The 14069-nt window shown below is 39.9% G+C and overlaps 1 protein-coding gene across 1 annotated transcript in view; it reads left to right on the top strand.

The window, feature by feature from the left end:
- The window catches only part of pcca (propionyl-CoA carboxylase subunit alpha), a 37122-nt gene that overhangs the window by 1567 nt on the left and 21486 nt on the right, over positions 1–14069 (top strand). The window contains exons 2-10 of the mRNA XM_008281523.1: positions 1310–1387; positions 1659–1706; positions 2541–2609; positions 5165–5278; positions 5592–5645; positions 6063–6194; positions 9200–9236; positions 11058–11136; positions 12417–12519. Of these exons, the coding sequence (XP_008279745.1) occupies positions 1310–1387; positions 1659–1706; positions 2541–2609; positions 5165–5278; positions 5592–5645; positions 6063–6194; positions 9200–9236; positions 11058–11136; positions 12417–12519 (714 nt within the window). The remainder of the gene's footprint in view (positions 1–1309; positions 1388–1658; positions 1707–2540; positions 2610–5164; positions 5279–5591; positions 5646–6062; positions 6195–9199; positions 9237–11057; positions 11137–12416; positions 12520–14069) is intronic.

Below are 14069 nucleotides of genomic sequence, written 5' to 3' on the forward strand. Positions count from 1 at the left end.
GCCCTGATGCCAGCAAAGAGAACAGTCTGTGGCTGGGGTGGTTTGGCTCACTGCAATCTTCCTGGCCTTTAACCTGCATCGTTTGGTGTAAATGTCCTGCAGGTTGGGGAGGGTGGTTCTGATGGTGCGCTAAGCCAAGCGGACCACCCTCCTCAGGGCCAAGAAGTCCTGCTGGGTGCTGCTGCCCATCCAGGTGGTGATACTCCCAGCCAAAACACTCTCAATGGTGCAGGTGTAAAAGTTCCTGAGCACCATGAGAGGGAGCTTAAAGTCCCTCAGGCATCTGAAGAGGTAGAGATGCTGTCAAGCTTTCTTTACCAGGGTGTCAATGTGACAGGACCACTTCAGGTCCTGCGTGATGTTGACATCCAGGTATCTGAAGTTCTCGACTCGCTCTACCTCTGTCCTGCTGATCTTGACATTGTCATAACTTCAGCAGTCATTCCCATGTTTCTGCTCTCCACTGCACTCTGATTTTATAACTGTGCGTTGGCATCCAGAGTCACCATACACATACTGTGCCCCTTTTCAGCAAATGCATGAAAGTCTTGCATATCTCCAGAATATATCTTTCCATTTACAGCTCAAATTACTGCAAAGATGGTTCACAATAACTGCACAACCTGTAGTTTTAGCCCTGTTCTCAGCAGGCTGTTTCAGTGCCTGCAGCTTTAAACTTCCCATATTGCGCCCCTTTTCAGCAAATAACAACTGATTACTTAACTTACTAACATTCTCCCTCAGCAGTCATTTGTTGTTGTGTAAATCACAGGGGTCATCACAACATATTTAACACATTAAAACGGGATTTTTTTGAGTAAACCTGCACTCATGTTTAGTGTTTAAACAATGTACTTTAACAAGATGATTTCTGTCAGTTAAAAAAAACTAGACCTATTCAAAAAAGACTGAACTGAAAACTATATAAAAATCAGATGCCAGAATTTGCTGGTTTAAGCAGTGTGCACATGATAGTGGCGGTGGTTAAATCCTTTCCAGTGCAGAATGAAATCAGACAAAGACCGATAAATGCCCAATTCATGTATAACTCTTTATTTCACCAACTTACTTTACATTGAACCAGAAACAATGATAACATACCTTAATGTGTGTGGCAGCTGAAAACTTGTGAAAGCAAAGATAACTGAATCAATAAAGAAAGCCAGAAATTAGTTTCATTGTATTAACTCTAGTCAAATACTACAGCCTTACGCAGAGTAGTTAAAGCAACCCCAGCTGAATAACATAATGAATGAAATGAAATAAGTCTGTACCAGCCTAATATGGTGTGTTTGTGTGTATTTTGCAGTATGTCTCACTCCAGTCCAGATGCTGCACAGTGCATAGCAAGGCTCAATATTCCACAGCGTACAATCCCAGTGAAAAGGTAATGCGTAACTGTCGTCTTCTTCTGTCTGTTTAAAAGTAACACTTGAGGTTTTCAATAATCAGCTGTTGACAGTAAAGAAACTGTACAAATGTAACCTTTTAAAGAGAAGGGGTTTGATGTGTAAAAATAAAAGCCTTGCTCAGGAGCGAGAGGGTAAAGAAAGTGTTTTGGTTGCTACTTGTTTCTTTGACAGTCAAGTGAAGTAAAGAAAGTCCTCGTTAGGTAAGTGACAAAGGGTGCTAAATTTTCTGCTGTTTTTCTTCCGCAGACATTTGATAAGATCCTTATCGCTAATAGAGGAGAAATTGCTTGCAGGGTAAGACTGACTGACACACAAATATGTACCGTAACTGAAATCCTACTGAAATGCTTGTTGGATTACTGTGAAACAAATAGACTCACTGAAGCTGAACAGCTTCTGAAGCTGAGCAGTAGGGATGCCAAGTTGTAAGTACTGTGTAGTTATCAGAGATCCTGAACAATAACACGTGGAAAGTGCAGGTGCAGCAACAGTGCTGCTGCAACTTGTGTACAGAGGAAGACACAGGTGACAAGTTATTGACAACCAAAAGCCAGTGTGCCAATGGTATTACAGAGCATTTTGAACAAAAGGTGAAAAGACCTTAAAGCTACCTGAACGATAAGCTTCCTGATCTACACAAAGATCTTTTAGTAAATGATATTTAGTCATAGAGTAGATGACGGTCATCATTAATATGTTTCATACATCGGTATGTTTGCAAGATGCTCATACACTTCAGTGTTCCCAAATTGTACCAGTGGCGTCTGCTGCAGCAGTGCACCACCAACAGCATTTACAACAGCAAGTGTTCTCATCCTCAGGCTCATGCAGTAGTAGCTCATAACATAAGTCGAATGCTTCTCATAGTGTTAGCAGACTACCATCGTTGCCGTTAAGTTTGTCAAAATGTAATGTGTAAATGCATGTGTTGCCACACTGTTTGTGCAGAAGCTTTTTTTTTTTTTTTTTCAAAATCATTTCCATTATTTCCAGTACCCCTACCTCACACAACCCCACATTTGTTAAGGGTGCATTTCTGCCTTTACACATCAACTTTTACAAGCTGGTGTATTTGACATTGACTGTAGATTGAAGCGTCAGTATTAATTGTGTGTGCTTTTCCATCAGGTGATTAAGACATGTAAGAAGATGGGTATCCAGACTGTAGCTGTTCATAGTGACGTGGACTCCAGTGCTGTGAGTCATCCTTTGTGTTCATCCTTGGAACAGAGGGAACTGAAAAACTTGTCTACTCTTTTTTTTCCCAGGAAACATACGAGTGGGTGATAGGGAGTTTTAGTGTGGGTGTTGTAAAGTAGTTTGTTATAGCAAGAGAGAGCCATACCGAGGCACACTGAGGTCCTGGTAGTGAGCTTCACTACAGCGAACCCATGCTGTCCGCAGTGCATAAACTGTACTGGAGACTAAAGAAGAGTTCTTTCAAATTTCAGTAACTTATTTGCTCTTTTATTTTTCAATATTCAATGAAAATTCAATACTTGAAAAGTCTTACAAGTTAAAGTCATATATTGGCCAAACTCAGTTCCAATTTGATCGAAATTTGAGTTAACAATTCATATTAAACATCCAGGGCACCAAGGAGAAATAATCAGTTCTGTCTGAAATCAAACCAACATCCAGCAGAATGTAGCGTATGTTAGAACTATGCTTTGTAGTTCAGTTGCACTCATTGATTTAGGGGCACAACCTCAGTTTACTGAGGAATTATTTGAAATAAAATCTCAAAGAGACTTGATTTGAAATTACATTTATCAGTCTGTTATCTGAATGTCGTAAGCTCTGATTAAATTGACCTCAGTTCCCACACAAAGAAAGACACAAAACCGTGAATTGGTCTGAATAAGGAAGGTTTATTAACTATTCTGTTAAAATACACAGGAACTTCAAACAATGAAAATCGGAGTGTGTGTAGTGGCCGTGTTGTCAGATTACCCAGTCAAATAATGAGGATTGTGGTGAGAGCAGGATGGTTAATAAACGATCTAACGGTAGTGAATAATAATTTGGTTTATGATCGATATGCTTGTGAGCTGTTAAATAGTTTAAACATCAACCCGATCAGGAGCAGATAGAAAGGTTGCCTTTGCCTACTTTGTGCAGCACTGATGGGAATGGAATCTCCTTTGGCTGGAATAGTTGTTGATGAATAGACCCTTATTTACTACGGATCCAGGCGGTTTGCTCCTGAAGTGTCATGAGGTTGCCGGCAATGAGTTCTGCAATGGAGCTCAGAGGCGCAGTGTTGGAGGCCATCAGCGGCTTCCAACTCTGGCACACGGTAGTGGTTCTGTCTGGCAATCAGCGTCCCGTGCGCGGTGTGCACGCTCCTCAGAGTTGATTAAAAAGTTACTTTACTATAAACGATGGCTCTCGTTATGCTTTCGGCCACGTTTGATATTAGCCGAACACAGAAAAAGAATTTTGGAAACTGAGAGCGAAGGCACGGTGTAATTGATCTGTTACAAAAATAGAATTTCTACTGATTCTTGTCAGCTTGGTTTGACAGAATCAAACGTGTGCATTTGAATTTTCTATGAAGGCACTATCTTTAAAACAAAATGAAGTCGAAGACTTAAACGAAGAACTATAAAAATGAAGATACATAAATACAAAAGAAAAATGCCAACAAAGAAATGGAACAAGAGAGTAAGAAACAAAAACTAAACGAGAGAGAAGACAAAAGACCAGAACAAAAGCAGTTTCCTACTTTTACTCTCCTCGGTCCAGGGGGCGTATACTGAAGGCGTGGAGAGGATTTTGCCGTGACTTTTGGTAACTTAACCCTCCTCTCTTTGTTATCAAGAGGGGAAAAGGCTGCGTTTCTTGACTTAAATTAAGAAAATGTACTACATACGCGAACGCGATAAATCCTTCTCTCACCATGACCTATGAACATGAAATGAAAGAACAGTGACATACATATATCCCATGAGAAATAGCATAGGCTATGCTGCAAAAATAAGAATTTGATGTAAAATGTTGGATATGGGACTGCAAGGTGGCCTGGTGATTAGCACCGTTGCATCGCAGCAAGAAGGTCACCGGTTCGTGTCCCGGTGAGGACACCTGGGATCTTTTTGCGTGGAGTTTCCAAGTGTTGGTTTCCACTTGTTGTTTCATGCCTCAGGCATGAGCGTCCATGATGTAAGAAAATGCATGCAACACCATTTTTCCAGTGGAGTACCAATAGCGAAGTTGATCACAACAGGCTCCTGCTGTCATTCTCTTTTGTGACATTAATGGTTGTTCTTCCTGAGAACGAGTGGGTTTTTCTGTTCTGCTTAGTGTCCAAGGTGGTAGTTTTATGATGGGAGTAGATCCAGAACTTAAAAAAACCCAAAACAGTACTTAAGTACCATGATGTTCCACTTGCCGCTTGCCATGTGACACTGACTGACGGGTTGAAATTGGAGGACGCTATGGCAGCAGATGATGGCCTGCAGTCAGTGCTTTAAAGATCCCATATTGTGCTCCTTTTCAATTCGTTAGTGAAAGTCTCCTATGTCCCCAGAATGTGTCTTTCAAACTCTGAAAGATGATAAGCATGGGAAAGTAATCGAGAAGGAACAAACAGAAGCTCAAGCACAGTTTCCTACCTGTATTTGTCACGTCATTTGTAGCCTGTAGAAACCTATTGCTTAAATACAATGCACTATAACTAGACATCTTTTATGGAAATTAGTAATGTGGGTCTTAACAATAAATATCCCTGTCCACGTGTCTGTATGTAGGTTCATGTGAAGATGGCCGATGAGGCAATCTGTGTTGGCCCTGCCCCCACCAGTAAGAGCTACCTGAACATGGATGCTATCATGGATGCCATCAGAGTGACTGGAGCACAGGCTGTAAGCATTTATGTTGCGCTTATTACACACTGTGACTGTGGAACACTGCATGCATTCTCTGTATTAGATGCACATGCACGTCAAGACGAGGAATCATGTTACTTAATTTCCATTAACAGAGCTGTGTCAAGAGTTGTCTGAACCTTGTACATGTGTGATTGTTGGTATAGATGAGTAACAGCTTCTCAGCATTAATCCATCTAATGAGATGTTGATATTATTTTATGCATGTTTCTACTGTTAATTTATAGACTCTCAAAAAAGCTTTGCTTTTTCTTTGAGAGAAATTAATTTGACTTGTTTTTTTGTAAAGGTTCATCCTGGTTATGGGTTTCTCTCTGAAAACAAAGAGTTTGCAAAGCGACTGGTAAGTAATACTTACAAACCGTTACACACTAGTTTCCTCTCAGCACAAACATTACCATGGGTCATTAATTAGTTGATAACAGGTGCAAAGGTATGAATTGATTTATTTTTGTTCAGCTAAGAAATACAAGTTTTATTTTGGATATGTCAGCAATTTTAGGTATCAACAGTTTATCTGACATAACATATTATGACTTGTTATTAGAACATGTTCCAATTACACCAGCCATTACAAAAGTAAGTTTGTTGTAAATATGTTTCCTATTTTACAATAATGTGTAACAGAAATACTAAGTGCAAACATACTGTGTTGTGAGGACAGTGGATGTAGTCCTGTTGTCTGGTGGGAGATCAGGCCTTTGTTCTTTCTCTGGTAGTACTGTGGTATGCTTTAGTTATCTTGTTGTCTTGTGGCTAGGCAGCCGAGGGTGTGACATTCATCGGCCCGGACACGCATGCTATCCAGGCAATGGGAGATAAAATTGAGAGTAAGCTGATTGCTAAGGCTGCTCAGGTCAACACTATCCCAGGATTTGATGGGGTCGTCAAGGTATGACTCACAGACACAGCAATGCATGTACACTACAGGAGCAAGTGCAGCAGATGAAATCTCGGGAGAAACTGTCCTCTTGGGCTCTACCATAATCACAGTTTTAAAAATGAAATCAATAGGACAATTTTAAAACAGGAACAAAATCCAGAAAAAAATTGTAAATCTACACTTGCCATGAGTCTTTGACTAGATAGAAATGGAACAGTAGTGATGGGTCCGGCAACAGGTTACCGTTGTGTGGGACCATTTGATCTTATATCAGCAAATAAGGTATTTGTTCTTATTTCCTTGTTGTTTAATCCTGTTCCTGGAGAATTTGCATCAAAAAAAACATATCTTCTTAATGCCAAGACATTGCAACAGTTGATTTTTTTTTTGAATAAAGAATTCTTTTTTTTGTTTTGTTTAAAAAGCCCTCCTTGCCTCAAAAACAAGTACATAATCATCCTCACATCCACAACACTTTCACTTGGATTTTCACATTATGACACATGTTCACATTATTTATTGACTGTATATTTTAAATATATAAAATATATTTTAAACTAAATTAAGATATAAAATAAGATATAAATAATGTTATTGTATATACTAGGACATTAAATCAGTATGTCAGTTGAGCCTGTCAACTAAGTTGCCTGTAGAGATTTTTAAAATCCAGCAGGTGTCAGTATTGAGCAACACAGTGACACAGTACCTACGCAGTATCAATACAGTTTGGGTAATGTGCCACAATGCTTCATGAAACCTCATCTCCCATCACTAGGGAACGGCATAAAGAGACCCTTTATGATTTCCTTGTTGGAGGTTGAAGGGATGTGGGAAGGGACTCCGACGAGTCAGGATTGAATCAGAGGGACTATAATAATAACAAATAAATTAAATGCATATTAGTGCCTTTAGATGACATATGATCTGATTTGATGTTACCAAATAAATAAAATACAAATTTTTACACACAGCTAAAAAATAACTAATTTTACTTGCAACAGACTATAAATCTCTCCCTGGCTCAGGTTTAGTTCATGAGTGCACCGTTTTGTGGCTCACTTCAGTGCAGTAAGCCATAATGGACTAATTTTGCATTAAAGCATGAATTGTTACCCGTCCAGTCAACAAGGCGTGGGGCGGGGGTCAGAAATGTCTGTAATTACAGCTGAGGCCGCATGCCAAGTCAAGTCAGTTTTATTTGTATACCACAGTTTACAACATATGCCATCTCACGACGCTTAACATAGTAAGTTATAGACTGTACAAATTTAAACAGAGAACCTGACAATCCAAAGTTGCTTTTGGACTCCCTCTGAGTAAGCGGTTGCAATGTTACTGGAAAAAAGTGATGTTTTGCTTAAATACAGGACTTTTCACCAGATTAGGGCGATTTTGTAGAGGAGTCCATCAGCATCTAATAAATTATAAAAAGCTGAAAAACAGCTGTTTGGAAATTTAATTCATCATACAGATCTTTGTGGTGCTGATTTAAATGGTCAAGCACACGAGTTATGCTGCCATGTGTAGCCACAAGAATTCTAAGGCCTTGTCCACACGTAGCAGGGTTTTTATAAAACCAAATATCCTCCCCTCTAGACACCACCTCGTTTTTAGAAAAAAAAAACCAAAAACGTCCACATGTAACCACATAAGTGTGTTGTTAAGCACATTCATAAGCACGCCAAACCTTTAGGTGACAGTAGTTCCCCAAATCCTATTCAATCAGAGTAAGCTTCTGTCTCTTGATGTCCTAAAATAACCGTCTTTAACATCGTCCTTCGCCTGTGTTCTTGTACATGGAGCAGAATCTGGGCTTGTAAAAACAAACATGCGCCTGGATAAGAGACAACGGCAACACAGTTTTGAGGGCATCCATGCTGTTTCCGAATGTAAACCCAGGTGATGTGATGTTAGAACATATTTTGTTGCAGGCAGTGACATTTTGAAACCTAAAACCCTGTTTATTGATGTCCACGTACAGACGCATAAACAGAGGATTCACAAATCTTCACTTTGGTCAGAGGTTTTTGAAAGAATCGTTGTTTAATGCTGTAAATCTGCACTTTCATGTGGATGACAGGCCTAATCATAGAAAAATATCTTCGTTTTGTGAGATACCCTGCTACATGTGGACAAGGCCCAAGATGCTGCTGAAAGAGTCCCTGTTTTTGGTCAGCTTCAACCTGTTGTCTAAATATTTCCATACACCTAACTGAGGCTGCACGATTATGGCAAACATGATAACAATTATTATTCTGATCAATACTGAGATGACAAAACAAAATATTTTTGCATAATCTTGCAGAACATATTATGAATATGATTTCCTCAATGCCTTAAAAGCAGGCTGCAGTAGAAGCTGGCTAGGCAGCTGCAGTGCCAAGCATACAGAAGTCTGTTGTCTCCCCACTCAGTTACTGCAGCACGGCAACTTAGACAGGTGTGTGAGCAAAAATGTATATGTAAAGAGTAAAATAGTTTTCCATGAGTGGAGTTTTGCATGTGCAAAGGATATATTTCCAGCATCAGTATCACAATCCATAATATTATTTAATTGTGAGATGCTAAAATCATGATCATGATTAATATTCCATTAATGGTACAACCCTACAACAAATGTTACATTTACTTTTTTGCAAGCAAGTCTTCTTTTTCAGTGTTTCTCTCCCGTTACCTGCTCATTTTGCTGTGCACATGTGCAACCTGCCTCAAAATAGTTTAAAAAAGTCTGTGTATCCCAAAATCCTTGCATCAGATTAAATTATATCAGACAGATTTCTCGTGCAGATTAGTCATTGAAAATAGGAACCCTGCAGGTTTTGTTTTTGTAATGAGCAATAAAAACAGTTGCAGTATAATGTGTTTGAGTTACATTTCCTCATTGCACTGCCGGCGATGTGACAATGACTGAAATGCTGAAACAATATAATGTACAGTCCATCACAACATAGTTGTTAGTAAAGACTTGTCTTTGGTTCATTATCTGTAACCATAACTCTTCTGTGTGTCAGACTGCAGAGGAAGCTGTGAAGATTGCACAGGAAATCGGTAAGTCATCACTTTCCACTAAATATTTACAGTCTGTATTACTATGAGTGACAGAACAGAATGTCCCTCAGTTCTGATAATACAGAATGTGGTTCCTGTCTATCTGACTCTGCCCCTCCTCCTATCTCAGACCCAGAGGATGTGTTTTGTCATTACGAGGACTTATTGTTGTGATCAGAAATGTACATACACTTGTAAGGGATACTGATGTCAAGGCAGATTGGGGATATTAATGTTTGCACCTTTTTCTTCTTTTTTTGAAGGTGCACAAAAAAGTTTTGTTTCTGTTATACATAACAAAATGTAATGGGTCATAAAACACATGCTGCACAGCTACACTTTGGTTGTATGTTACTGAACTCTTTTTAGCCTAGTCTTTTGCCTTTTGGTTATCATGAATATAAGTACAAGCTGATGTTGTTATTATTACCTCCACCAAGGAGGTTATGTTTTAGCTGACGCTTGTTGGTTTGTTTGTTTGTTAGCAAGATAACTCGAAAATTAATAGACGAATTTTCCTGAAATTTTCAGGAAATGTTGATAATGGCACAGTAACCAGGTGATTAAATTTTGGTGATGTTCTGGCGTACTGTCTCGTTATTCTCTCATAAAACGGTAAATGCTCTTAAGTGTCACAGTTGCATAGAATGCTGTCCTTGTGCCATTTGTCCACTAGATGGAGCTCTGACTCCAGTGTTTCAGTCCTCCCGCTGTCTTCTCAGTAGCACAGGAGTAAGCTACAGCCAGGCAGCATTACAGGAGTGGGCTAAGGGAAGCTACTGACAGATAAATTCAGAACAACGTTGTCACATTAACAATGACTCAAGAGGTCTCCTGTTTCACTTTAACTCTCTTGCCATGTGTTACGACGACTGACCGTGCTTTGTTGCATTGGTCATGCTTTTCATTTATGTTGCATTGCTAAAGTTGTGCTAACCTAGCTTAAGTTACTCCCTGTCTGTTTATGTTAGCGATAACATCGCTGTAGTTATGCCAACCTAGCATAGCAGTAGCTAACAGCTTAAAAGCCAGTAAGTGCAGAAATAACGTAAGTGTACAAAATATTTGAGAGTACAGAACGATCGTTCATCACTCCGTCAGCTTGTTATTAATTATATCAATGTTAATTCAAATGCTAAAGGTATGTTTTGATTATCCATGAATCTAATAGTGTAGATAAAATGAATGCAGAACTTTAACGTTGGCTGGAAATCACAACATGGTAACAATGAGCTGCTTGGTGGAGGTCTGTGCTCTCAAAGTGCTTTTCTAGTTAGTACTGTTATTAATACGTTTCTGTCAGAATCCTGGTTGGAACTTTAAACATTCTTCTTGGCAGAAATGTTGGAGAACTGCTGGATTTGTTGGTTTATTTGTGTGGATTTAACTTTTAAAATAACATGCATGTTTTTAACAGATTTAGGTTGTTATTGTTGTTGTTGGGAAGCACATTTCAAAAGCTTAATTAGGCTTCATTAATGTGGGTGCTTCAAAACGTTTTTGGCCTCACCAGAAAACATCATAGGAGAAAGACTACTCATGAATTATTTTTCATCATAGTCTCCTTTAACAGTAATGCACTAGCAAGTGGGATTTCGGTTTGGGTCAGACGGTGCAAGTCGGGTGATTACAGTGTTTGTGGCAACAGCTCAAAGCCACATCTGGCTGTTTCTGCCATCTGTGCTGTTTGGACGGTACGTTGTCTTGGAGCAGCAGCAGCCAGCCTCAAGCTTCCTCAATTTTACTTCTGTGATCTATGTGTGTGTATGTGTTCACACAAAAGCACCTTTTTTGTAACCTTTGTTTTTGTTTTGTTGCTAGGCTACCCAGTTATGATTAAAGCATCGGCAGGAGGAGGAGGGAAAGGAATGAGGATTGCTTGGAATGATGATGAGACGAGGTATTGTAGTTCTCTGTGGTTTCATATTCTTAATACAAAGACACAGTGTTTTATTTAATTTTTATGCTGATGACACGCAGCTGTACCTGCCCTTAAGGCCACCGACCCTGGGAAGTTGAGTGCTTTAAATGACTGTCGTGGAGGTGAGAAACTGAATGTCAGAGAACTTCTTGGTAATCGGGTCCCAGAAGATGGGAAAACAAATTCTGCCATCTGCTGGCCTGCCAGTGGAAAACCTTAAGCCTGCTGCAAGGCATCTCGGCGTCTGGTTTGGTTTTAACTTGAACTTAGAAATATTTCTAAGATGATAACATGACTGCACATGTTTTGTGGTGTGTTTTTCAAAGATTCGTTCTTATTTAACTTTTAAAGATACAGAGACGATTTTACATGCTTTTATTTCCTTACGGCTGGATTATTGCAACAGCCTTTTTACGTGTCTTAATCAGAAATCTCTGGACAGATTACAGACAGTACAGACCTCTGCTGCCAGGCTTTTAACCAGGAAAAGGAAATGTGAGCACATCACGCCTGTTTTAGCTCTTTTACATTGGCTACCAGTAAGTTTTACGATCGATTTTAAGATTTTATTAATCACTTTTGAAGCACCCAACGGTCGCTGTCCTATTTACATTGCCAACCTTTTAACACCATATTCTCCACCACGCTCCTTACGATCCTCGGGCAAAGGTCTTTTAACTGTCCCAGAGGCCCGGCTGAAAACATAGGACAAGTTTGCACTGCCTTCAGAAAGAAACAGTTCAACTGCTGAAAATTACAGCCACTAAGTGAAACAAGCTGGGTTCAGGATTTAAACGCTAAGCACAGCCACTATGTTGGTGTGCAAGTCTGCATGAATGGATGAATAAGAGACACATTGTGAAGCATTTTGTAGAACCTAGCTAAGATCAAGAGGAACTATAGTCAGTCCAACCAGTCTGGCAACAGCAACTCTGCCATGTTCAGAGTCACTTTAGTCATCTTTCTTCACCATTCTAATGTCCAGCTTGAACTTCAGCAGGTCGACTTGACCATGTCTACATGCCTAGATGCATTAAGATGCCAATATGTGATTGGCTGATTAGAAATATGCGTTAAGGAACAGTTGAACAAGTGTATCTAATAAAGTGGATGCTGAGTGTATGTAAACACTTAAATACATAGATGTACTTACATTTGCACAACTGCTTTTGCTACTGCGTACGTACAGACCACTGAAAAATACTGATGCTTGTATTTGCAGTCTTTATAACTGCTGCAATTTTTGTGTTTTGTTTCAGGGAAGGTTTCCGGTTCTCATCTCAAGAGGCAGCATCCAGCTTTGGAGATGACCGGCTACTCATTGAGAAGTACATAGACAACCCCAGGCATATAGAGATTCAGGTATATCACATGTGCCAACTCATCAAGCCTGACCTGATAAATCTCTAGTTTCTGCGTAATCTGTAAAATGACGTGCTGTGACAGCACGTGTAGACTAAACTGCAACTTCGTCAAACGTGTAGTCAAAAAATCACTTCTTGTTTAAATATTTGAGACTTCAAAAAAGATTTTCAAGGAAAAAGTCTTCAGTTTGGAAATGTGATGTGAATAATATTTATTCAATACAGAGGCTGTAAGAACAAACATGAGCAAAATCTTGAGAGTTTAACGACCTAACAATGCAATACATTTCCTTATATACTTATGCAAACTCCTCCCAACTCTCCTCCTACTCATGAAAACCCAACTTAAGGCCCTGGTAACCTGATTTCACCTCACCCACATATGCAGAAAGCTTGTGCTTTGGCCTGCTGTACTCTAGAGGCTTTTCATTGGGTTCACTTTACACAGAAGTTCAGTGTATTCATGTATTCAGTTTACACATCATATTTTCTAGTCTTATTGATTTAAGCTTAAATCAGATATAAACATCCTAGTCATATCTGCAGTTTTGTCCTTTGTTCAATTTTAAAAGTCCCACAACAGATACGGGTTCTTATTCTCAAGAGAGACCTGTTCGCAAATAACAAAACAATACAACATGAAGTCACAGACAGACAACACTGTAGAACCTGTCCTCAGCACATGTAGCCTCTTTAATACAGCGGGAACCCGAGAAGGTGGCCACTTGGACCTAAGGCAGTTCATGTTGGCAAGCAAAGAACATTATGGGGTTTAGCAAGCAAAGGGCACCATGACAGAGACCTACGTGACGCATATGACCTCAGGCAGGAGCTTATTGTCTTGTAGTATCTCAGAAAGATGGCACGAAAGCAGTTTGCTTTTTGAAACATTAACAGTAAAGAGCAAAATATATCAACTGTCATCAAGTTTGAGAACTTTAAGCAGGGTTAACAGTGAAAAATTGTTTGCCAGAGAACCAAAGGTAAGCTTTTTGGATATGCAAACAACTTTAAAGAGTGATAATAGAGAGGTACTTCAGCTTATTTATCACCAACAAAATAAGAAAGACTTGAAAGGCTAATTTGATTGCTGACAGGTTTGATAAAGAAGAAACTGTACCAATCAGGACACAACTTCCTGGCCTCTGTATGTTGTGTTTTAAAGAAATCGAAGTTGCTTTTCACATGCTGCCAAAAGTGTGAAAACAAAATTAAAGCCTCAAGTGGCGATGGATGGGTCCTCGCCCTACGCTTGTCGGTCTTCGCGCACGGCGGGGTGTGGCGCAAACTTGCTCTGGGCGGGACTGTGATCCGGCATGTTGAGGTTGGGGCAGATCGGAGCAAGTGTGGCCTAGTTACGAGCCACTTCCTGTTTAGTGGCGAGCCGTGGCGAGCCGTGGCGGCGTGCGTGTTGGCCGCGGTGGAAACGCGCTCAGGCTGAGACTCGGAGCACGCGTGTAAAATTTCAGGCCGATTGGAGCACAGACACAGCACGTCTCGTATTCTGGTGTTTTATGGCGTTGTGGCCAAATTCAGGGGGCGCCATTT

This window comes from Stegastes partitus, unplaced genomic scaffold (assembly GCF_000690725.1).
Source record: "Stegastes partitus isolate 25-593 unplaced genomic scaffold, Stegastes_partitus-1.0.2 Scaffold235, whole genome shotgun sequence".
Lineage (NCBI taxonomy): Eukaryota > Metazoa > Chordata > Actinopteri > Pomacentridae > Stegastes > Stegastes partitus.